The sequence below is a fragment of the Anser brachyrhynchus genome (genome assembly GCF_964034855.1).
Source record: "Anser brachyrhynchus genome assembly, chromosome: 5".
Classification (NCBI taxonomy): Eukaryota; Metazoa; Chordata; class Aves; order Anseriformes; family Anatidae; genus Anser; species Anser brachyrhynchus.
The window spans coordinates 14054310-14080548 of NC_137699.1; the positions used below are offsets into that span (position 1 = coordinate 14054310).

Sequence of the window (26239 nt, forward strand, 5' to 3'; positions counted from 1 at the left end):
CTTTTCTCTTAAACAGCATATTCAGTATTTCCTAGGGCAAAACTATTGATGAACTACTGGTAAAGAGCTAAATTAACACTGCCGTATGAAAGCAGACAGCACGCTGCACACTGCCTCTAGACTTTGAATTTATTTTCTTTCTAAGTTAAAGAAGACAGAAGTTTGGGAAGACTGCTGGTTCATACTTACAACTCCCAGGATCTCACTCTAAGCATTACCTCAACTTCAGTCGAGTTCTGTTTCTCAGTAACTATTTGTACAGTCCAGGTAACATTAATCTCTAGCCACTTTATAGTGGCTACCTAGATCAATGAGTTGTAAAGTTGTGATTTTAAAAAAGTGTATTTTAATACAGTTTCAACAGGAATTACATTGAATATCCCATATTAGTTTATGGGAGCACTGACAAACAAATGAAAACAAGAAATCAGATTTTTCTGTTTTTAGATGTAATCATTTCCTTGCTGTGATCTGATATTAATTTGAAGTTCCTTTACATTTATTTCCCACAGCATTAGTTTCTATAGCATCCATTCAAAGTTCTCAGTCCTTATAATGGCCAACAGTTTCTGCTTTTTAAGGCAATTTGCTGAAAAGTCTTGCACATAAAGGAATGTTGGCCTCTATAATGCTATACTATTAATTAACATGGTATCTTTTACAACCCGGTTGCCAGGGTCAGCTCTCAAATATAGCTGGCTAAATATGAAGAAAATAAACTAACTTTTCTTTATATCAGTGTAAGTTATCCAGAAGATAAGTTTGTCCTGTTGTTAGTCATTTTATATTATGAATATGTGGCTTCATTGAGAAATCTCTCATATCCAGGCGAATAAAGTTATTCTTAGGCCCTGTTCTAACTTGAAAAAGACATTCAAAACTCAAGCATCAAACTTCTACTCCATTTCTTTTTACTGTCAGAAGTAACACCTTAACAGAACAAAGTCGTTCCTTTCTTCAGTTTGTTTGCACTGTATGTTTGACAGCACTGTGCATTCTGCTCTTTTCAACCCTGATAGCCACAATACATGACTACCTGCTCAACAGGTCCTGTCCTGCTCTACGACAAGTGCTAAAAACTGGCAGGGATACATAGGAACACACATAATTGAACATACTTCTGAAACAGATGTAGGTATTAGCTATGTTTCAGTTTAATGGTGTCTCTCTTACCTTTCAAATATACCGGCCCTGTTAAAGATGAGAATAAAACGTGCAAGAACCAATCCAGCCTTTGTTACGTAAAACAAATGAACATTTTGCATTCACAGGAAATACTGAAAGCTGACTTGTAGATTAGAATGTATAGGCAGCATGAAGAAATTTGAATTAAATCTGTAAACTATTCTGGGTGTTGATAGTTTAGATACTGAAGTTAAACACCCCTTGTGTTTGTTCACTGCAGCAGCAATCTGTGTTTTACTAATTATGTTAAACTAAGCTCTTCAGGATAAAAACTCAGCTTATCATTTATTTTCCAGTATTACAAAGATATCCTGTGTTTAGATGGGAAGACAACCAAAATTATCAACTGTTTGCTATTGTCTTAACAAAGCTTTGCAGACAGCATCCTGAAGCCAGCTTGTAAGAACACTGGCCTTCAAGAATTAAATGAGTAATAGAGAGCTTTGACGGTCTTAAAAAGTACATTAAAAAAATTATATTCTCTTATTGATCCCTCCCTTATTTAGTGAATGTTGCTCCATCAGAATCCCAACTTGTGGAAACAGAATTTGTATATATACTTTACTGAAGACAAGACATAGACAGGGGCAGCACACTCACCATTGCTACGTAGACATTTGCCAACGTGAAATGATTAACCACAAAGTGCGGTGCTATTTCCACTGCCATGGTAGCTACGATGATGGCATCATTCCAAAGTCTGGCATTGTGGAAGATGTTTGCTAGGCTTATTAGTGGTACATCCTGGAAGAGAAAGCGATAAACAGTGAGGTTCCTTCCACTGAAATAGTTTCAGGATCAGGAAGACAGAAGGCTCCACCACCTGGCCACTCCACTACCTGATCACTTTTTGAAGGTGATGAATTAGACTTATTTTACTATAAAAAGGGCATTTCAACAAGAGTTATGAACAAACAAACAAACAAAAACCCCTCTAATAAACACATCTGCTTGCAAAAGTGACAAACATGACTGTTGCATAGACAAGTGATTCGAAAACTAACTGACATTAAATGTCCTAGCACATACATTTAGTTTTTAGATGCTGCTGCATTAGTTTTCACCCAAAAGATGAGATGCAGTCTAAGAGACGAGAGAAGCTGTTAGTCTAACCCCCCTCCTTCAGCTGTTGCATAAAAGGGGAAGGAATAGGAATAAAAAGGGAAAGAAGGGACGTGAAAAAAAGGGTCTAACCATTAGTGCAGCTGACACACAGTTTTCTATCCTGCTTCTGGTAGAGAATTCCTGTAAGATGCTGAGTAACAGCTATAAGTAAAGTTTTCTCAGGTAGTCACTGATGTTTTTATTTTCTGAATTTCCAGACTGTGACCGTGTCTGACTGAAAAAATTGTGGAGCCCTGACAGCCATAACAAACTCTCTGGGAGCTTCACATCTACAAAGGACAAAATACTACTCAGAAGCAAGTCTTAGATGCCCTCAACGGAAGAATACAAAATTTTGGATGTATTTGATCCCTGCCACAGTTCTGATACTATGCAGATACTAGGTAAGTGAGAATCACAAAAGAAGCCCACAGGAAAATTAATTAATTTTTATTTAGATGAGAAAAGGTGAGATAAAGTAGAGAGAGCACATAAAGCCAAGGAGGAAGATTAAACAAAATAGTAAATAGCAATTCATTTAGTGTTAATTCTCACTGAGTTCAAGTTGCAGCTCAATCTTTACGAACAAGACCCCCAGTTTTTTCTGGAGGCATGGGGGCAACTTCAAAAGGACAAAAACAAAGCACAAATTTGGCGTGAGCCCATCCCAAGCAACACTGTATCACACCACTAGAAAACAGTCAGCCATACCTACACCATAAAAGAAAGATAAGTAAATAAAATAAACGAGTATGTTGTGTTAGACCTTGGCTCCAACCTTGTTCTAAGAAGACAACAGCAAGAAGACAGAATTACAAGAGACAAAAGACACTCAGGATGTGGAGTCGGAATAGATTAACATTTCTTAGCTGAGGTATTTCTGCTGTTAATGGCTAAATCCTCCTAATAATACAGACTGTAAAACACTGTCTTCTGATTTTCAGAGAAGGATTTAAGACCAAGATTCAAAAAGTGGTTTGCACTTTGCAGTGTTGCACAGTTTGTTGTTCAGGTCCCAGAGTGAAGTCTCCAACGTTGAGTTAGGGGCCTGACTGCATTTACCAGTTTGCAAGGGGGAGCCTGGTGTCTAAGAACAGACATCCCTGCTCAGCATCTCATGTGGCAGGGCCAAGGGTATACGAAGCACTTCAGTCAACTGTAACACTGAACAGGAGACTGTCCCAAATACTGCCTTTTTGGACTAAACCACAAAACTGCTGCACAAAGTCAGGCACTAGTCAGACAAAACACGCTTTAAACATTTATATTATTCCTCTAGAACTCACCACTTCCCCCCTTTAAAAGCACAATGACAAGACATACTTCCCACATTTTAGGTTAGAAGACTTGTACAGGCAGAGGCTGACAACGATTCAGTCCTACATAACAGAGGGGAGTTCAAGCCTGTATTGCCCAGGGAGGCGTCAAACCCGCTGAATTGCAGGAAATTCCTCTTTTGCAGTTGCCCACACTCAACACGTGGTGAGGGTCTTGAGGTTTCACCAGAACTAGCTGATGTCCAACACATTACAGACACTTGATACGCACAATTCTGGCCTTAATAGTTTGTGAAAACTCCATATGGCTGTTACACAAGCAAAACATGATTTCATCCATGTAGCAGGCAGATGTGATGCGTACACACCTTCATGTGATGGGGTGCATAGTGCAGCGCTTGCCGTAAGCAGTCAATTGCCTTCTTTCCTTGGCCTTTCACCCTCCAGTAAAGAGCAGCCATGCTAGAGAGGACCCATGAAGTCTGATTCTGGCAAAAGAAGAACACAAAACCCAGTCATGCAAACACCTGTAGTGAACAGACTCCTTGTCTTTCACTGTTTGAATTTACTTGATATATTGAGGGTGGAGGGTGTTACACTTAACAACTATTCACTGGAACAGGCTCCCCAGGAATGTAGTTACGGCACCAAGCCTGTTGGGAGTTTAGGAAGCGTTTGGACTGCGCACTTAGCCACATGGTCTGAATTTTTGGGTAGACCTGTGTGGTACCAGGAGTTGGACTCGATGATCCTTGTGGGTCCCTTCCAACTCGGGATATTCTGTGATTCCATGTTTCTATTCCAAAGCGTCAGAATGAGTTTATCTAACACATATGCAGCAGCCACATCAATGAGACTGCCATATGAAACACAAATTCCAAATGCAACATAATTTTCTTAAGGGAATAGCATCTTAATAGCTTTATACAGCAACAGCAGTTTCAGCAGTCACAACAGCTTCTAACCAGCTGCCAGGTGCTGAGCATTCAGATGTGTACACGCATTACCCTCTATAGATCAACACTCTTAGCTAAGTTAGCTGACTGGACTCCTTAGGCTCTCGGTAGTCACTGGAAAGAGAAAGGGTGCTCTGGGATGCAGCCCAGGGCAGATGCCTGCAAAGTCTAGCAGACCGAGTTTGTTGCCTGTAGTTGGCTGACTCCCATGTCACGCGTCAGAAGGGAAAATACCATGCGCTTGAATTCTGTGGACTCAGACACTTTAAATGAATGTTTATGTTCACATATGCAATTAGATAAGTAGCCATCTTGATTTGTTTGATTAGCTCTTGTGAATAATGAATGAGACTGGTACACAGTAAAACTGCATTTTATTTGCAGCACAGCTAGCCTTAGTGAGAATTTAGTTCCTGGTCTGTTAGTACTAAATTTTCAGCTAATTTGGATAAAGCTTGCTGTCTGCAGGGGGAAGTGTAGCTTGTAAAAGAAAAGTTGGTATATCTGAAATCAAAAGGAACTAAGATTTATAATGCAAGCTTAAGGGTAACATCTTCACTTTCTGGGAACAACAAAGGTATACTGGCTTTAGTTTCAAAGCATATTAAGTTCTTTTGATGGCCTTCTAGAATAGGCTAGGGGCACCAAGCTGTTTCGGTTGAACTCTCTTTTGTATGATAGTTTGGAACATCCTCCTTGCACTGTAAATACACAACAACAATCCCTACATCCCTATCCACCTTGTATATCCTGAGAAAAATATGTTCCTAATCATCTCTCCAGCAACAGGAACTGCAGCCTCACACATGGTGCTATACCTCTGCCTGAAGGCATCTGACACTTCAGTTCAACACTGCATAAGGTAAAAGGAAATCAGTAAGAAAGAGAGGAAGTCCCTGCCTGTCAGCTGCCTGCCTGCCAGAAGTGCAACTGGAAGAGTTGAGCCATGGCTTAACTCTGACTTTCTATAAGCTCCAAGCCAATGTTGCATCAACAGAAAGAGGAGGATTAAGAAATGTTAAAATAGTTTAATAAATATCAGCAGCTAGCAATACGGCTCAAAGCAGGGCTGGTAATACACTGGGAAATACGATATGCTTATGTTTTAGTAGAAACGTAGGCAAGAGACCTGGCAGCGGGACTCCCATCTGTAAGCAGAGGATATAGCTCAAGAAAGTACCTGTGAGGGCCTTACAGAAGCTGAATAGACACAAATCTCTGGTCCGAATACTACTGCATTCCTTGACTGGAATGTCAGTCATATGGTTTGAGACTGCATAAACTGCACCCAGACATTATTCTTTTTCTCATTTACACGTACCTTTTCCAAAGCTTTGGCTATTCGAGTACCAACTTGTTCTAATGACTGTGGTGAGTACTGGTCTTTGCCAAGATTCTGTAACACCTGTGAAAGAGGAAAAACACATCCTGAGAGGATGGAACCTGGTAAGAGATGCCCTTCACTTGTCTGCTTGTTTGCTGCTTTTTTACCCAGCCTTTTACAAATGCTCTAACTTGTTCCATCCCAAATGTCACTGTTTATCTTGAGTTAGTACTACCTGTATCATCACATAGTGTTTTAACTCCATGCCACTGAATACCAGGAATGCTAGAAGTTTATTGCATGCTTAATTGATTTTTTCTACTATTAATTCATCAATACAGAGGCACTAATGGTGTTTTAGGATTTCCCTCAGCCCAAATCACAGAAGGCTAGGAAAACAGTCTGGTAAAATATTAGTTGCATTGTTCTTACAGTTTTATCCAGGCGTTCACTCACTGAAGATACTTTCAGAGACAGGGCACTGAACTAAATGTACCTTGAATCTGCCATGGTATGGCCATTTTTGTGTGAGAACCTTCACCTGTGGCATACCTCTTTAAGTTGACTTTCTCCAGTGTAATGCAAGCTTGCCCGACTAGAGACACCTTGCAGGTGGTCCAAAGTATGCATACTGGCTGGTAGGTTAGGGTTGCAAAGGGGCTCCATGGCTGGTTCTTGCAGCTGCGTTGCAAAATCGATGTGTTCTGTAATGCTACAAAGGTAATAAACTGAATCAGTCAGGAGAAGAAAGGGAAGAGTCATCACAAAGTTCCCCAGTGAGTGTAAACTGCCTAGAATCTGGCAGAATCTCCTTTGAGTAGCTGAAGAAGCAAGAGACACTGGATCTTCAGTCTGCAGTTGCACTTTTCTTTACAAGTGTATTAATGAAATAGCACATAATGTTTTCAAACTTCTTTGAAATTCTGATAGCTCTTAAAGAACTTTCAGTTAATATATACTTGAGGCCATACAACTGTCTTCCTTTGTGTGAGTGACTTGCAGTCCACATATCAGATACTTACTCAATGTTTTTAGCAGAAACAGCAAGCCACGTGCTGGCCACAGTGGTAAGCTCTACCCTACGGAGTTTCAGGCATTCATCAGGACTTGGCCAGCCAAGGCTACGATAGTCACGCTTTTTTCCTAAAAAGGGGTAAAAAAAAACAAACAAAAATTAAGAGAAATTCTCTTGAAGCAAAAAGACATTCTGCTTTAGTACAATGATTTACAAAATACTTCATAGCAGCAGATACATTCCCTACATTATAAAAGTCACAGTCCTGCAGCCAGATTTGTTTAAGAACAATCCCCAAACTAAATACACTTAATTCCACAGAATTGGATGCTATGGAAGACACATTTGTAGGTGAAGTCTCAAAAAAATGTTTTATTATAATTTTTCAATAGCTACAGATTAAGAACAATCACTGTTCTTGTTTACACAATGTCTCTACCTAAATGTCCTTAAAGGAAGTTCATAAGTGAGTCATCATTTATGTTCTACACCTACAGTAAGAACTAACAGAAGTTGAAAACTCCATCTTCTGACAATTCCAGGTGAAATATACTGCCATTTCTTATCACTGAATATTAGGACAGACACTAGCTTTTATTGCATTCTTACACTCAAGACAGCAACATTTCTGAAAACTACTAAGCAATTACACTCCAACTCTCCTGTTTTGCAAGAGTTAACCAAGGCAGGTAATGGTTAAATAATTTACTTTATGCTAGGAATCTGATTTTCAGATTTGATCCAAACCCTACTGAAATCTTTTCCTCATGCGTGGTGGATATGGTACCAGATCCTACAAACCTGGATCCTACGTGTTAAATGCTGGGAAGCATTTTTCTCTTGCATCAGAAACATCTGAACTGTTTTGAAGGTAAGATTCATCGTAGCCATAAATTTGCAGAGTGGGAGGCCAAGTTCAACAATGTGCAGCTGCCTCACCAGGTACACAAGCAGTATTTCAGCACCTATTTGTGGCTACCTAAATTTTTGACCATTTGGATGCAAACCCTATTTACTTCAAAGAAAGTGTTTCTGTTTCACCATAATTTTGCAAAACAATGACAAAGCCTGCAATGCCATATCTTTTGTAAAATATTCTGACTAAAGGAAAACTAACTTTAACTTTGTGAAACACTGGGAAACCTCAGAAGGAACAGATCATTTCTTGTCATCAGCACCTTGCACTATCCGATTACAACTTAACTATGTGCATGAATGGCAAAAGACAGTGAGAGGTATGGAAATGCTACGCAGGGACAGATAAGTAATCAAAGCACTAGTCAGATACAGGACAGATAGCTTCATTTCCCTGCTCTCCTAGGAACTCCCCAGGCAACCTCCGATGTGTTACTTAAACTTTCAGTGATTTAGTTCTCACGAAGAGGATGTCAGCAGACCTTGCCTCTCAGGAGTGCTAGGAAGTTAATGACTTTACAACTGAGGGATGCTATATAATATATGCATAAAAGTAGCTTGGGGAGAAAAAATACACTGAGGAGAGGGAAGGTGTGTGTTCACAAATGATAGTTTGTTTTCATGTAATCTTCCCTATTTAAATATTTAATTCAACAACTTACCTTTGTCAGCTGCTTAAAAAGGAGCGTGTTAAAGATTTAATGTAAAAGCCTTCAAAACGTGAACTCACATTCTAGCCAACAAACTGTCAATGACTAAAATGTAGCAGAGAACACATTTTCGCTTACACATCAACCCTACAGCATTAAGATTTTACGTCCTTTGAAATCAAGGTAAAATGAGAAGTATGGGGGAACCATTATTTTGGCTCTCCTAGTTGGCATCACCAGGTTCCAGAAGTTCCAAATTTTATTCTAAGTAACCATGTGCTGATGACTTCTACCCACCTCAACAGACCAATGGAACTAGCATGCATTACCTTAATAGCTCTCCTCTCTGGTACTGGTTACTTAAGTTGCAAAAATTCCACCTCTCTCTGCAAACCTCCTCACCTACGTTGGTGCAAAACTGTGCTCTTCTGTAGCTCCAGTCTTCTGGAAGACAGCATCTAAATTTTCTCTTCTAATATCACCAGATGAATCACAGCAGATGTAAAACTTCATATTATTTCTACTAGACCAAGTTCTCTGCCTTTTGATTTGCTTTTGTTATATTTATATTTTGTTATATTTAATCAATTAAAGATATCACCCTGTATCTGTCCCTGAAGGTCTCTCTCATCTGGTAAATAAAGTAACTTCTCTGCCCGTTCAGTTTTAGAGGAAATAGTCATTACTTCCACCACCACCCCCTTACTACTTCTACTGACATTATCCACATCTTTCGTTCTCTACTTTTATCACTTCATCCCCAGAAGTTCTGGCAATTAACATTTTTCTTTCAGCCAATAAAGTTATGCTGTGCTTCATGAAGAAGGTGCTGATGGAAGAGATTTCTTAAAAATCCACATTCCCATCTAGAAGGTGTATTTCGCTATGTAGTATCTGTGATGCATATTTATGATAATAAACCAGTGTAATATAAAAGCTGCAAAGAAATAAACCACAGTATTCCGAAAGCTGCAAAGGACAGCTTTCTCTAGTTGCAGCAGGTTACCTATTGGTCCAGGAGAAGGTATCTTTGGTCCACTGATCTCCAGGGCAGTTTGGTAGAAGTTTTCATTTTCTCCGTTAGTCCCTTCTTCTCCGTTTCTCCCAACTGGCTCCTGGAGATCCAAACTATCAGCTTTTGGTTTCTTTAAACGTTTGACCTGAAAAGTGATCTACCAAAAGGACAATATTGTCAAGGTTAACATTAAGAAGCATGAACATTATCAGCTACAACACACTACCTGTTTTAGCCCAAAGATTCAATTTTGAAGATGTTACAGATTTCTTTCCCTTCCCATCTCAACCCATTCTCTAAGCCTGCTCATTATTCTCACCGCATCACACCACACAAGCACAGTACACAACTACTACCTCTAACATAGCAGAAACCAATTTAACTGCTGGAGAAGTGAAACGCATTTTTCATTTGTTTGTAACATGATGACAACAGGTATTGTGTCATCTTCATGCTAACCAGAACTTTTGCTTAAAAACCTGTCACCTTTGCAACTATAAGTAAGAAGTTTGAAGGCACCCAGCATCATTCAACACCTAAGCTCTTGCTGTTGATAATTAACACCAATGACATCAGTTTTAGTGATGTGGAAGCCTTTCCTTTAAGAGAGATTGAAACTACTTGTTCATTTCACACAAACCAGCTCTCTCAGACCCACAGATGAAGATCGTGAAGATTCCATCTAAACCAGTGTTAAAACCCACAAACTGTCCTAGTCTTTCTCTCCACAACAGTAAGTTGGTGCAAGACTTTTACAAACCGATCCAAACTTACCCATTCAGCTTCGTCATCGTCACCACAGTCCCCAAAACAGGAGCTAGCCAGTCCATCCTGAGCTCCCTTTTTTAGGACACGGATTCCCTGCAAGTCCATCCGACGACCTTTTACTTCCAGTGCCCCTTCAAAAGCTTCCTGAGGCCATGAGTTTTCAAACTCATCCACCAAAGCCAGCATCTCTTCAGACATGTGATCATCATCTAAACCCTCCATTCCTTCTGAATCGTTGCTTTCTGGAGTAACTGTGTCTAAAATGGAAAACCACAGAAATGTCAAAAATTCTTTACTTACTGCATCCATGAATTGTACAAAAAAGTTTTTTTTTTTTCTGTGACCTATCTCTTCCACTTGCATCAACTGAATACTCACTACATGCGGCAAATAGAGAATGGGACTGGAGAATGCAGACTTGCCCGATGCAAAAAAACACCAACCGTTGCTTCAGAAATTAACACCTCTAGAGCACTTCCATCAGTTTCCTTTCCAGACCAAAGTTCTGCCCATTCAAGGGGGCAGACAGGAGATGATTTTCGACATATATGCATTAAACACCGAATAATGCTCTCTGTACCTTAACCACGGAGACTGCATTCCCTCACTACTGTCTGGCACAGCTGATACTGAATTTACTAAGGTACAACTTTCATGTCTTTGTAGAGTCTTGCAGGAAACTATATCCTTTACCATGGAAAGCATCTTAACCTTTTATCTCATGCATTTTCACGCCAGGCTTGGGTAAGAACAGTGAACAGAATGAAGTTTTAAGGGTTACTTTTCACTTGAGAAAAAACGTAGCTTTCTTGGAAGGCAGCTCTTTGAAAAATCTAGAAACTGATTCACCTGTCAGTACCAATTTTGTTATGCTGACTTACTTTCCAGTCTCAAGATGGAGGGATCCCTTGCTGAACCCTGAGTGAGGACTTCTGGATCTTCTGTACCTCCCTCAGAGTGTCCTTCTGCCACTGCTGTGACTGACTCATGGTGCTCAAAGTATTTCTCCTTGTCATGACTGCCATCTAGATTTTTCTCATGACAGTGACCTGAAAGAGAGGAATTTATTGATATACCACATAAAACTGCTCCTCTTAGACACAAGGTGCAGAAACTACAGTCTTCTGGTTTTCTACATACAGATTAATAGTACAATTCCACAAGGTAGCAAAGACATTGCTGAGAAAAAACAAAACCAGAAAACCTGTTCTGCCTCTTCACAAGGCAGATCACCTAAAACAGTTACTGATAATGTATTTAGATATATACCGTGAATTACCAATGAAAGAAAACTCAGGTATCTTTTGACAGGAGGTGGCACAGTACCTAGGAAATCATTGTGTGTTGGTAGCAATTCCAGTGAGTGTTCCCAAAGTATATTTTCAGTGACACTGGACCATGGACCATACATGGGGGTTGCCTGCCGTGTGAACCTCGCTAGACACTATAATGCTCACAGTGCTTACGTTCAAGAGAAAAAGGGCCAATGCAGATTGATGTGGGATTGCCTGGCTCTGATCTCCTGGGCCAGCAGCCAACAGTAACTAGGTAAGAGTAGCTCATAAGCAGGCAGACAAAAGCCATTGGTACTAATCTGTACCAAAAATCAGCTGAACATTTAACTCAGCACCTAAGTCACCTGCAACTTTTTAACAAGATTTTTGATCTCAAAGCCATTTTAACTCCAGACCTCAGAATTTCCAACAGTAATTACTTGTCAGCCTTCCAGGTGGGGTTTTTAAAGAGCTGTTCCCCCCGTGACTCCCCCAGGGCTCCACAGGCACAGAAACGTGCATTCCCCCCGTGGGGCGAGGGCAGGGAGGTGCCCCTCACTTTGTGGCACAACTACAGAGCTGACACACAGAGCAGGGGCCGTGTCTGCAGCCTCAGTCTGTCACCAAGGAGGAGAACAGATATTCTGAGCACTGAGCTGTTGCTGCTCTAAAATCCCTCCTTCCTCCTCTCCATCACCTGTGAGTGAAAATAGCTTCCATACACAAGTGAATTAAGAAGCACATAGTGAATCAAAGAGAGATTAAACTAAATGAAAGATTATCAAGTGTGTTCCCCGGTCTATCCTCACGAACTCTAACTGCATTGCTCAATTCATATGGAAAGCATTATTTTTCCAGCTGGCAGTGTGAACTACGAAGAATATGAATGAAGCAGATCAGTGACTCCTTTTTCCTCCACCCAGTGATCCCATGTTCTCAAAGAATGTTTTTAGGCCTCGCTCTTCATCAGGCCGGGAGGAAGAGAAGATGGCTGTAACTCTCAGGTAGATGTCAACCGTTCCACCGCCTCTCAGCGGAACCGAGCCACAGCTTTTTACTGCATGTTCTGTACTTTTGCAGCTGCCAACACTCGGGTGACACCTCGGGAGGAGAAACAGACCGGTATATTCATAGGGTTATTACCAAAACCAAATATATACAACTGTACTCATAAATCCTCCGTGAAAACTATTTCTTGCCATACCTTTTCTGCTATATATAAAAAGTCAAACAAGGCTATTAGATGAGTAAACGTTCAAAACAGAAGCTGTTAACTTCAGAAACTGTCCTAACATCTGCCATACAATTATACTGCCTTTCCTACTTATTCTATTAGTCACTGTCTCTTTCTTTAATCCTCTCCTTACCTCCCCCCCATGCTGTCAATAAAAAATTAATTGGTTTCATTAAAAAAAAAAATCTCTCTTCAATATATGGAGATCCTCATGATTAATTCATGATGAATGGTGTGCACAGAACCCTGAAGATGAAGCTAGTCCTTCTGCCTGACATCAAAACCAGCCTGATTTTGATGCAAGTCAGGTGCTTCCCAGCAATGCGATGACCACCACTCCCTTTGCTGAAGGTCAGCTCATCACTGAGGTGTGTGTACGTGTGTGTGTGTGCGGGGGGCAGCAAAGGGGCTCGAATACAGTCAACTATTTTTAATTGAGATAAAAACACCAAAATGAGAAAAAAGCTGGAAATAGCAAGCAGGAGGAAAAAAAGATGCAGACGCTTAAAGTTCTACTTAAGACTAACCTTGTTATTATTAATTTACAAACACTGACAGCTAAAAACAGATGATGGGAGCGCTGGCTTTCTTGGGATCTGAGAGCTGCTATATATAGAAACCTGAGTGGCCTAATTTTTCCAAATTACTGCTTCCAGTTGCCTGATGTCACAGGAGAACAAAAAAGAAAAAGCTGGTAGAAAAGACAATGGAAGTTTAAGATCTTTGATGAGCTTACCATGAATCTGGTGGTACCAAAACATTGCAAATCAGAATTTTACAGCTTGTATCAGCTGCGTGCCTGGAGAACAACTGGGAAGAACACCAGATACGAGTGTCAGACCAAGGGAACAACGCAGCCCTACACTCCAGAAACATTCCCTGGCGGCAAAGCATTGCTTGCGTCATTTCAACACTTAGTGCACACTAGCTGTGTGAAGGACAGCAGCAACTGCAACCCTAGAAACGCTCAGCTAAATAGGATTTATTCACATATATTCTGGTTATCCAAATGCGCACACGAATTTTGGCTGTAAAGTCCTGACATAGTGATTACAGGTACAAAATTTAAAGTCTACAACTACTTCACAGTAGCTGATCAATTCAGCTTACTCCATCCTGAAAACTTGCTAAAGAAGGATCACTTTCCTGCTCGTTTGTTTTCTGGGAGCAGCTGCTATAACTCTTTCCTGTTCATTGGAAAGAGCTAAGAAAGTTCAGATAAAAACAGAGGGTCAGCCTCTGTTCTACCTTGTGTATTACAAGACCTAGTTACTCTGGTCCAGTCAACGGAACAAAGATGCTAGAGACAGGACACAACACATATGTGGCTTTCTGCACCTTTATTCAACTGAAGGAAATGAGACAAATAGTTTGTGTCTGTCTAATGTAAAAACTGGAAGGAAAAAGTGAGAAAAGTTCCTAAGCTATACAGCATATTCATGGGTTAGAAAAAACAAATACAGACTCTAGACTGACGCCTGGCATTTCTAAAGATGAAAAGCAGAAAACTCTATTATATATTAAAAGGTCTCTACCTCTCACGTCATTTTAGCCTGTAATTTTTTGGGCCAATGTGAAAGCACTTGGACAGCTACCACAGCATAGAATCATTGAACAGTTTGGGTTGGAAGGGACCTTAAAGATCATCTAGTTCCAAGCCCCCTGTCATGGGGGGGAAGGGTATGTGTGCGCCTTACACTCTAAATCCAGAAAAGCTCTGCTAGATCTGCCTTTCCATCTAATATTAACCATCTGCTTGGTTTTCAGGACCCCTCTTGAATTTCCACCAAAGCTTTAGTACCTACTACAGCTAGTAAAGCTAAAAAACAAAAACAAAAAAACAAAGTAAGAAGTTTGAATTCACACTTGTTTTCTGGTGCACACTCAAACCTGTTATTCCTCCAAATGAAGTTTATTAAAGTTTATTTTATTTTTTTATTTTTTAGTAGCAGGAATGACGTATCACTGAGCTCAATGGAGAGAGGTTTGATTCCCTGAATGCAGGTGAATAGCCTCATCTATAGACATTTCCAGTGCAGCGCACCAATAAGTAGTCTTCTTTTTACTTTTGCTAGTCACTGCTTATGCAGATGCAAAAAGACATGAGTCAAACAATTAAAGAGGGTGGTATATTATCACTTTAGCTATGAACATGAATAATAACTAATGCACTTATTAGATCATGTGAAAATTTTGGGGGTGCTTGCTGCTTGGCTGATACTACCTATTTATAATTAGACTAAAATACACCCATTAGAGAAATTGAACTGAAGAAACTGTCACCTATCACTTTTACAGGACAAGCCTTTTTCAGTGCTTCAAGTCCCAGGCAATACAATTCACCAGAATTTACAAAAATAATCTGGAATTAATAAACTCACCTACCAGAAGCCTTCATGTATCTAAAACTACTGGGATCTCAGTCACCAAAACGTGTGCCAAACTATCATGTGAGGAACTGTCTTAACGTCCTGCACCACTTCACTGGTGACTTCGCTGCAATATCACCTCCAGAAAGGCAGGGTAGTGTTATGGGGAAATGCTGTTTGAGGGACCATCCTTCAGTCAACATCTAAAACATGGGCTTTGACTTTCACAGCAATGTTAACTCTGGTGATTACACACCACACATCCCAATTACCTTGACGTTTCAAGGTGAACAGATCATTTTGTAAAGAGCTTGTAAGCTATTAACAACCACCGTGTTATTCTGATCACATATGAGTGGATATTTGGTTGCAAAAGAAATTAACATTCTTTAGAATTACACATTTGCTAAGGGGAAAAAAACATGCCAGTTATTTTAAGATTACTTTTAAAAGCAATAGCATGAGCAGAAACTAAAAAAGAGACCTATCTTTAGCAGATCTTGCTGCTCTGCTCACTTTAATTATAACTTATTGTGCTTTTATTAAGATTTTTTTTGCTCTGAAGTTCATGCCTTCCTTTTCGTACTGTTTTGCTTTCTTTCTAATTACAGAAAAAATACATATTTGCACTTCAAAAAATAAAATCACGTAATTGAGCTTTGAAAGTGGAAACTGCAAACCACTTCTGACGGAACAAGACTGTCATCAGGAACCTGCCAGAGCTGCTCGAACTGCAGGACTGAACTACACTCCAGAAGCAGTATCAAAGTAAATTTTGTGCTTACCACACACAGGAGTGTAAAAATAACGAAACATAACAAAGGAGTTCTCAGTTTCTTTTTAGTAAAAATGATTAATAGTGACAATTGGAGCAGGGAATTAAAGACAGAAGAAAAGTAGAAGTTCTTAATTACAATTACCTCGCTACGCACTACTGACGTGAACGTTTGATAGGTCTATATTTAACTGAGGAGAAATACACAAGTCTTGTGAGATACTCACTGTGTACTCCAGGGCTTGGAAAGGATACAAAGCAAAAGGACAGGCTACATCTGCAGAAGCAGAACAGAGAAGCCTTGCTGCAGACTCTAAAAGCAAGCCAGCCCACCCAGAGGTGAGTCTTGCTCCCCCTGAAGCCAGTAACTTGACCAGTAGTTTCAAAGCATGACTAGGCTTTGTAATAATAATACAAATGTACCTCCAATATCTTTTACAGTTGGAATGCACTGGGTAATCACTAAAAATCGCATCCGCTGCTCTCATACCATCATAGCTATTCTTTTAGAATAACAAAGGACAGAGTGTATTAAGTTCCCTCTCAAGCTTCAAGTATTTTTACTGGAAGAGAATGACGACTGTAGTGCCCTAAAATTTAGACTAAGATTTTGGTATGTTTTCTCCCCACATGAAAGCACTGCTCATTTTCAGCATTTTTCCTTTAATTCTCTCCTTTGCAAAACTAAAGGTCACAAGACAAAAACTAAACAAACGAAACAACAAAACCCACAAACAAACAAAAAAACAAGAACAAACATTTTCAGGGGCATACGGCAGGACATTTTTCTAACCAAAGAATTAAAGACCATGAATAATGAAAAGTAGTATCAAGCATTTTAAAAGTTTTCATACATTCCTACCTCATCTTAAATTCCTCCCTTAGATGAGCAGCCAATGGCAACTTCTTCAAAGATGATGAGGGGCACACTCGAAAGCAAGTAGGCATACGAGTTCACTACATAACAAGCTTTGGTTTGGTGCATAGCAAACAACAGTATGATTTGCATGGTCAAAATTTAGACTTAAGCACACAAAACGAAGCATACAAGAGTTCATTCTTTCATTATTTATTCCAACAACAGGTTTTCAATTAAGAGGATTATATTGTAAAACAACTGTTCTCACTTGTAGGGAAATAGTTTTTAATGTGATTTGTAGCCAAAAAGATGCCTCTAAATTGGCTTAGCTATAGATTTAAAGATTATCTATGTGTCTCATTACAGCAGTTGTGATTAAACCTTTTAAAACACAGATGCCAACCATTTATAGCCAGATTTCTTGTTCATATTAACAGACAAATGCCTCAGCATTGTGTAACAGACTAGTCCCTGACGCAGACTGACAAAAAAATTTCTCCTTACGAAATATTAGGAAGCGATAAATAAAACATGAAAAAAAAGAGGCAGATAAACCTATCTAAATGTGAACACAGTGCAGGTTAATAAGGGACATGCATGCAAAACTTTCTGAATTCAGCAATACTGTATAGCAGCATAGAAATCTTAAAACAAAACAAAGCAAAAAAAAAAACACAACAGAACAAACAACCCCCAAAACAGCTGTTCCATAATTAAAAACAAGGAGGGGAAAATCAAAGAGGTTGACTATCTGAAGCCTTCACCGTCCTCCTTCGTCGCCACCCACTACAATAGGAGGTTGTTTTATTACGACACGTGTCTAGAAGCAATAACTTGCTTTGTGATGCCTGGGAACAGTGCCCAAAACATAGAAACATCTGAATTTAAATTCTCAAATCCTGCCAGCAGATAAGATAGACTAGAAATGTCTCTTTCAGGGTACTCTGGGACTACATATAGAGCAGCAAGGTAAGCAGCACTCCAGCCTGAATTTCAGTTTGTGCCTCAAAGATAGTTTTTTTTTTTTTTTTTTTAAGAAGTTTTTGTTCTGGAGAAAGACAGAAAGAAAGCAAGATAAACAAGCACACGTAAATTTCAAAGACAAAGGCTTGTCCTCAATGACTCCTCCAGCATGCTTGATTTTTTTCCCCCCTAACATCAGATAAAATACCTACTTAGTAATTTCTTAACATTAAATACCCGCCTACACTGGATTGCAGTATAATATATGCTGTGAAGATTGAATGGCTAGTATTTGGTTCCTTGACTTCACACAATACACTTCAGAAATATGTTTCTGATTAAGCCATAGGAATTCTTGCTCTAAGTACCACTATGAAAGTAAAGGCAACAGTGTCCCATGTTTGTTTCGCCTTTTTTTTTTTTTTTATCTTCCCTCCATCATAAGCCCCATACCTCCTCCTATGCTAAACATTAAATATTCTGCAGGACTCAAGTTTAAAAGGGGCTAAATACAAAAGTAGCCCATTCATGAAAAACAAACCCTACAACAGCTAACACAATGGAGTCAGCTAACTTTCCATTTCTCTCAACATACACAGAGACGCTAGGAAGCCAAGTAATGACCTTATCTGTGTAGCTTTTGACCACAGTTGTCTGTAAGGTTTGTGCTATATGGGTGAATTTAAACGGTATTCTGCAGTGATCTGATTTTGTATATTTTTAAAGAAAATATTTTTGATAGCCTTTGTTTTACATTCATCTGTGTATCTCTTCGGTATATTATACTGCTGAGCCAGAGCAGATTAACAGTCAAAATTGATCCACAACAATTGTTAGATTTGTTTGGGACAAAGATTTGAGCAATATTCCTCCTAATTGAATACCAAAGCAAAGAGACACTGTCACAAACAGCAAAAGAACGTGTTAACTAGCCAGGTAGGTATGCCCCTTACTCATTTAAGATAGCTTTTAAGTGCTTAGTTGTTTGTCTGATGGGCTACATTTTACACAACACCATTAAAGAGCAGAGTTGTTCCTGTAGATAAAATAGACAAAAATCAATTCTAGTTTTGAGGGAGCAATGAAAAACAATCAAAATCTGGATTAGCCTTTTCTACAGCCCGGGTAGGGAACCCCTGCTGAAGGTTAGGTCAGGCAAGAATACTGCCAATCACGCTAGTTTAGGATTCAAGAGGAAAATACTCTCCTCCTGCTGCCAGCGTTGTACAAAGCTATAGAACAGCCCCTGCAAAAACGCATGGATTTTTGGAAGAACTTTCTATCTCTCCAAAACTGCTGCGTTCAAGAAGCATCTATCCCTTCCTCTAGGGAAACTTCGAATTGTCCTAGTTTCGGTCACCAGTAGCCAGAATGGATGATATATTTCAAGCTTTGAGGACAGCCAGAGCACAGCAGATTCTCACATGAACCAGGCAACCAGCCTTAAAAGGAAAAACAAATCAATAAAGTAGACAGATCAGGGGTAGTTAAGTGCCTGGCACTCCATGGCTCAGCATGCAGTGCTCATTTTAATCTGAGCACATGGCATTGCATGCTGCTTTGAGACAATCTCAACATGACTCATTACAGGCTGAGGCTACACATCACCACTTTACAAGTTCTCAGATTCAAGCGAAGTGAGCACAGCGTTCAAGGTCTTGGCAAGTTGTTAATGAGACCAAACAACGTACTGTCAGTTCGCCCATACGTGGGGGCCACACGTTCTTTCTCTTCCAAATATGCTTTAACCAAATCACTAATTCAGTCTGCACAGATTCACTACAAAGTTGTTTGTACAGATACAAGCCCGTCAAACATATGCAGTTGTTGGACCTTTTTAAAAAGGTCCAGCTCTGAGGAGAGCACACCATGCAGGATTAGTACGAAATTTTAGCAGCTATATGCAAGAAATCACCACCTGCAAAAACAGCCTCCTAAAAGAAGATGAAGACAGAAAATAGCAAGTGTGTCATTTTCTCTACATTCCTACCACAAAAATGGACCAGGAGCATTGCAGAGAAACGTTAAGACAGAAAGAGAACCTTCTCACTTCCATTCTAAACCCTGATGATCCTCCTATTACATATGTATGCTGAAGTAACTGAAAGATCCAGATATGTATCATGAAGAATCATTTGCACTATCCAGGCAGATACAAATGGGAATTGTCACACTATATTTAGTCTAATACTGTACTACTTTTCCTTTATACGTTAATAGTTTTGCATCAGTAAACTCTTGCTGAACTCTCCATCATGCTATCTCTGTCTCCTTAGCTCTCCCACAGCTGAGGCAATGCCTTCCTTCTCCTCCCTCTGCCAGCCTGTGGCCTTCTGATCCAGGGAAAAGACAGAATGAATACAGACCGCTAAATATTGCGGGTACACAGCTCTTAATCAAATACGGTACAAAGTGAGACTGATGACTTCTGGGAGCAGTTTTAGGTACACTGGCATGCTGTAAATAAGCAGAGTAAGTACATAAGCTAGCAAGACAGACCTTGTAGGATGTACAGAAACTATCTAATGTTAGCACAAAAGAAGGCTGCAGACCAAATTCACCCACACCACTAGCATGTTTGACAAATGCAAAAGAGACTGACATTTAAGGAGCACGGTTATTCTTAAAACAGCATGCTCAGAAACTTTTAAGATGCACCATGGCTTTCCAACAAGTGTAGCTTGGAAACAGCATGCATGAGCAGTGGGCTATGCAGACTTTGGAATACCGTTGTAGCTAAAAATGCAATGTTTAATGTAGCAGTACATTCTTTGATTCTAAATATCTTTGCACAGTTTTGAAAACAAAAATACATGGAGTGTGGAAAGGAAAGAAAGACGTGTTTCCAGGTGAACTTTGCAAGGCTTTTCACTTTCTTGTCAGGGCGAGATCATTCACTTTCAACTTTCTTCAGTAACTGGAGAAGCTAGACAAAGACTTTTCAGGGAAAGGTCTGATTTACACAGCAGGCACCAAATCAAATAGTAAAAAGTATCAAAAAGCCTACAAAGAGAAAACATGCTTCTTCATGCAACAGTTTATGAAGTTAGAAAAGCGTGTCATCCTCTGACAACAACATTTCTAGTTAACTATCTTCCAGCACTGAAACCGTACCAATGCTGTGATTATTGCAGCAAAGGTGGATGGTAGGAACTGCTTCTTCCCTGGCTGGGCTAGCAGAGCTGAAACTCACACACAAAATTCGAGGAAAAATTGTGTCCCATTACTCCTGTAGAGCACATTCTCTTGTAGTATTTTCTGAAGATCTCCCAGTCCAAGGTGTGTCTGACAGTTTCAGACACCTCCACCACCTAGGAATGTCTGCCTCCAACAGGACAAAAAGCAGCCCTCCTCCCCTGTATCTCCCATCTGCCTGCACTAGGCAAGATGTTTTCATTCTACGCAAGTACAATTTAACCTCCTCTTACTCCTTTAGCATTGCAGAGCCCAGGGAAGGTGACCTAGATTCCACCTGTGCAGCATCAACAGATCTTTCAGATGACCTAACACTGCATGATTTCCGTTGCCAGGGATTCGGGAAAGAATCCAGATCAACTTTCAGCTCCCTGGTGAAACTCGCAGGATGGACGAGCTCACGTGGAAGAGATAGAGTGTGGGAATAAGCAACTCAACATTTCACTTCAAATGACAACAGTTATATTAACATTGCTACTGTTTAAGACAGAACTCGCTTTCTCTGTGGTGTTACCTGTTTATTAAATAACACAAACATTTGCCCTGATGTGTTTCCAAGAGCTCTGACAACCAGTTTGTGTGCTTGATGGAATTCTGCTTGTTTAAAAGACCCGCTTTGGGGACTATTCCTTTTGCACCAATGAACTTTCCTGTAAGGTAGTGGAGAGACAGTAAAAGCAACACGGAAATGAATCGTCACAGACCCAACCCTTTTCATTAATATACTGAAATAAATAAGAGCACTAACATTTCATGGTAGTCTGTTTCAGGAGCACTCAAGAATTCTGCCTTTACATGATAAACAAGACAAAGAAAGAAAAAGTTTAAACACGAGGTAGCGTTCAGGTCAGAATCCCATGCAATTAGTGTAGGTTCTGGACTAACACTGTAAGTGATGAGCATTCCTTGGGGCAGCAAGATAAGGCAGTTTGAGAAGGAAGCTAAAATGCCTGTGATAAAAATGTCTAAAAGGACCTCATGCTGTAGCAAACAGAAACAAAATTTAGCAGCCCCTTACCTGGGACCAGTCATTGCTGGCTGGGGATCAGTGAGTAAATGAAAGGTATGTTTAAGAATGTAAAGAGCAAGTATTTCACATCTCTGTGTTTTAACACACACTACTGTAAAGGAAATGTATGCTTGTTTTGTTGTATGGAGTGCTTTTGCTTAGTGTTTGAGTAGCTGAAATTGCTATAGGGAACTTGAAATGATTGTAGCTATTAAGTTAAAAGTCAGAGGCTTCAATTGTGATGTTGATTTAAGTAAGTAATTTAATCTGTCTGTAAAAATACTATCAGAATTTCAAGCAGAGAAATTCACCTTTCAGGTCAACCTTTCTTTTTCAGGTCAACTTACTTAAAGGTCTAAGCTTATTAGCTTTGTAAGAGTTTATGTGCTGGGGGAGAAAGGGAAATGTATACACTTATGAGTGTAAATACCTTTTCCCCATGTTTTATTTTAAGAGGAAGCAAATGAAGTAAACCAAGACTCTTGATTTCATGTCGTATAGGGTATTTGTACCACAAGAGGGCACTGGAACCATACTTAAAATGGATCATTATGCTACTGTGGAATGCATCACAGGACCAAATCAGAATATGAGGAAGTCTGCGCTGCTTTCACATACATACATACTTGCTACTTAGAAGCATTTGGAGATCTTGATACTACAGAGATATTCATAATGTACTCACACTGCCTATACCTCCAGAGGAGCAGCAGGAAGCTTTCTGTAAAAGCACTACCCTGCCAAGTAATAAGACAAGATACTTGAAGCTTAAAACATGTCATTCTTCACCTTTTGAATACCAATTTATTAATAAATTTAAGATTTTGAATTTAGATCCTGTCTAGAAGAACACGAAGGGCACGAGCTCTTCTTATATGCATGAAGTGACTTGGGTTTGAAATAAAAAAATTCTACCTAAAACAGGTAGTTAGAAAAAACAGTATGAGGCAGCAGTATAGACAGGAACATAAAAGTAAGCATCCAAAAAAATCAGCACTAGTGTAGTGCACTTCCAAAGTCCTGTACTAATAGCAAGTGTCCCAACATGCTCAAAAAAATTCCAATCTCACCCATATGGAATACACGACACCCTGTAATCTAATACCAGGCTGTAAATGCAAAATTCTGATCCTATATTCCATGCACTGTACCATGCATACAACTGCCACTGACCATTTGCTGCCTTTTGCTGACATCTCATGGCAGCAGGGCAAGGAACTGTGTGTCTTGCTAGTTAGTGGGGTTCTCGTGAGGCTTTTGACAGGCCAAACAGACACACCTATCACAGAGGCCTACGGTCCCAAAGTAGGGCACAGGCAGCCCTGCTGCCATTGCTTTCAGAAATACTGAGGAAACGCTTGTCAAAGTAAGTTTAGTAAGAGGCAACATGTGACAATCCAATTTTTAGGTGAAATTTTCAGCGTACCAGGTACCGCAGGATAGCTATTCTGTAGCTCTGACACTTCTCAAAAAAGATGGATGTAAATAGTTAACAACGTGCTATCAAGTGCATAACAAGAGGACTAAGTGCCAAGTTCCCCCAAGCAGGAACACACGATCTATGGGCCATGAAAATCTCCCAAATTAATACACTGGTGATCCTCGGATTGTCAAGCACACGTTTGAACCTAGTATTGACATATGAGCTGCACTAGCTCTGTATCTAAAGTCCCATTCAGAAAGGTGTGTGGAAGTATTGTTTGGATTGCATCTTGTTGTCAAAATGTGAATTCCGGTCTGTCACGGAACCAAACAAGAACAGATCAAGTTGCTCTATGAATCTTTCAAGTCTACATGATATGAACATACTAAGGAATGCTCTAAGTGCAACGGGGAACATTTAATATTAGCATCTAAATATAGTTTGCATTTTTTTGAATACTAAGTGGTTGAATAATTGCATGCACTAATAATAATCTTAGCAAAGGTTTGTATTAAGTATTTAAGGTAGAAATTCAAAGTTATCTCTTTTCAGTTGTTTTCTTTGGTCTGAAGGATGAACTGAAAACTCCAAAATTTCAGGATACTTGTAAGATTGAAGTGTGAGTTCTGTGTATGCATTCTTGAATTAATTCTGGTTTTGGAGACAACTTCACTTTCATGCAGCCTGTCAAGTTTCCTCTCAAGTCTGTTGAAGTTTACAGCAGGAGAAAAACATTTCCCCAAACCTTATGGAAATAAGATAAAAAGTGGAAAGGTAGATTTGCCTAACTCTGATTTTTGATTTAAACCACAAATCTTTATCAAAGTTGAATTAACCAGCATGTTTATTTTATGTTCTGCAGAAGAATGAACAAAGAACCTTTACACTGTCAGGTTCATGCTTTCAGGTTTCTTGCACTCAGATAGAAGACGACCTAAAGGGTATTACAGACAGAAATGGAAGAGAGAGAAATATTAAGACAGGAAGAGTCCCAGGAAAAGGCAAAAATACAGAGTAAAATACTTAAATACTAAAATTCTGACATATAATGATCAAATGAATATGCTAAGGCATATTCAGCTTTTTTTTTTTTTTGAATGACCAGCTTTACAGATTCCTTAATAAACAATAAAAAAACCACAACCTACCAGACAAATATATTCACGGTCACTTTGTTAATCTGTGGCCATGCTAGCAAAAAAAAGAAGGGTAACGCTTCTTTTCATATGGGTTCCTCCTCACATTCGAGAAACACAAACTTCTTAAACTGCATATGCACTGATACTCATCTTCTAAATGAACATCATTATCATTGAAGATAGTCATCTTCAAAATGATCCTGGATCGTGAATTAACGCAAACAGAAGCTAAAAATCTGCCAAACTACAGGAGTACACTTTAAGGTATTACAATAAGATTTAAGGAAAAAAAGCACACAAAAGAAGAGAAGACTGTAAAAGATTACTTTGTGGTTCAAAACCAGCCATTGTTTGTTAGCTTCTCAGTTCTGTGAACGTATCTTTAAATTACTCTTTTGGCTAAATTCCAAAATAGAGTTGCTTTCATTGAGGTTTGACTAGAACAATTTTAACTTTGTGAGTTACAGGCTTTTTTTTTTTTTTTTTTTAAAGATCTTAATAAAAAGTAAACAGACACTGATTTTTTCTTCCACAATAGCAAAAGAGACTCTTGTGATGAGAAGTTCAAGTTCTACTACTTCCTGTGGTATTGGGATATTTAAGAGAAGGACAGTGCAGTGTTAAGGGATGAAAGGTAGCAGTGTACAAGCTGATGTTACGGAAGTCAGTAAGAGACCCACCAGATGGGCCTTAATACCACTTCCTACACTACGTTTAGCCAAACAGCATTCACTTATCTGTACAACTGGTGTGCTGTCAATCAGCAAAAATGCAGAAGACCGTAAAAGATAGTATTATTCTGACCACATAGTCCTGGAATGTCAACTACACTGGAATCATCCATATCATATCAAGAGGTATGGATAGCCTCTGGTCTATGCTTAGACAGCGTAATTCTAGATGTTAAATCAGAGCAGTTTTTTCCATGTTTTTCCACTAGAGGTGGAATTATAAATAAAATAAAATCATAAAAAAAATAATCAGAGAAAGTCCTTGCAATACTAAAAATCAAAAGCATTAATGTCAAGTGAGGTTTTCATTTAAAAACAAAAGAAAGATTAGATGAAAAGATACCTTAGTGACAATTTAGGAGAAATCTGGGATACCAAACATGGTAAGTGCTTGTAAAGGGCTTATTCAAGTAGCCACTAACAACAAAGCACTGCATCTCAAATATTTTCCAATATTTTAGCTGGGAGAGATTAGGTTCTATGGTTCTATGTTAACATTCTTGGCAGATTTTTGGGGGGTGAAGAGCAGTGACCACAGACCCCATATAAACAAAACAATATTGACATTATACAGCCTATTCCATAAAGACTGAATACTAGAAAATGACATACAAAGTACTGAACACACTGAAATGGTAAGAATTAAAACTAGAGCTGCTCTTTACCAATTTCTTTAGCTTTAAGAAAACAAATCCATCCAACTTTAAAATTTGAAGGGATGTACAAAGGGGCCCTTGAGTAGCCTAGCAGTAGCAGCTGTGCACTTCCATAAATATTCAGTCCAGCATTCCCCATTTACCAGTAAGAGATATCAATCAGGCTGTTAAGGTATTACTGACATACCCAGGAAGTAATTTGCACTCAGTGGTAGCCCTCTAGATATTTAAGAAGTCATCCTCAAGCACTTCTTAATGGACCATAACTTTTCCATTAAAAGTAGTGCCTCAACCCTAGTCCTTATGGGGAAAATACACTACAAAGCAAAAGGGAGGATCCTTGGAGAAACAGCACAGTAATCAGGAATTTCAGGTGCAACACTCACGGCAAAAGGACACTATT

The 26239-nt window shown here is 39.3% G+C and overlaps 1 protein-coding gene across 1 annotated transcript in view; it reads right to left on the minus strand.

Moving 5' to 3' along the window:
• The window catches only part of TTC17 (tetratricopeptide repeat domain 17), a 58954-nt gene that overhangs the window by 1971 nt on the left and 30744 nt on the right, over positions 1-26239 (minus strand). Inside the window, exons 17-24 of the mRNA XM_080594565.1 lie at positions 11091-11258; positions 10216-10466; positions 9433-9598; positions 6869-6989; positions 6399-6558; positions 5844-5927; positions 3935-4054; positions 1786-1929 (exon numbers count right to left, since the gene is read on the minus strand). Of these exons, the coding sequence (XP_080450691.1) occupies positions 1786-1929; positions 3935-4054; positions 5844-5927; positions 6399-6558; positions 6869-6989; positions 9433-9598; positions 10216-10466; positions 11091-11258 (1214 nt within the window). The remainder of the gene's footprint in view (positions 1-1785; positions 1930-3934; positions 4055-5843; positions 5928-6398; positions 6559-6868; positions 6990-9432; positions 9599-10215; positions 10467-11090; positions 11259-26239) is intronic.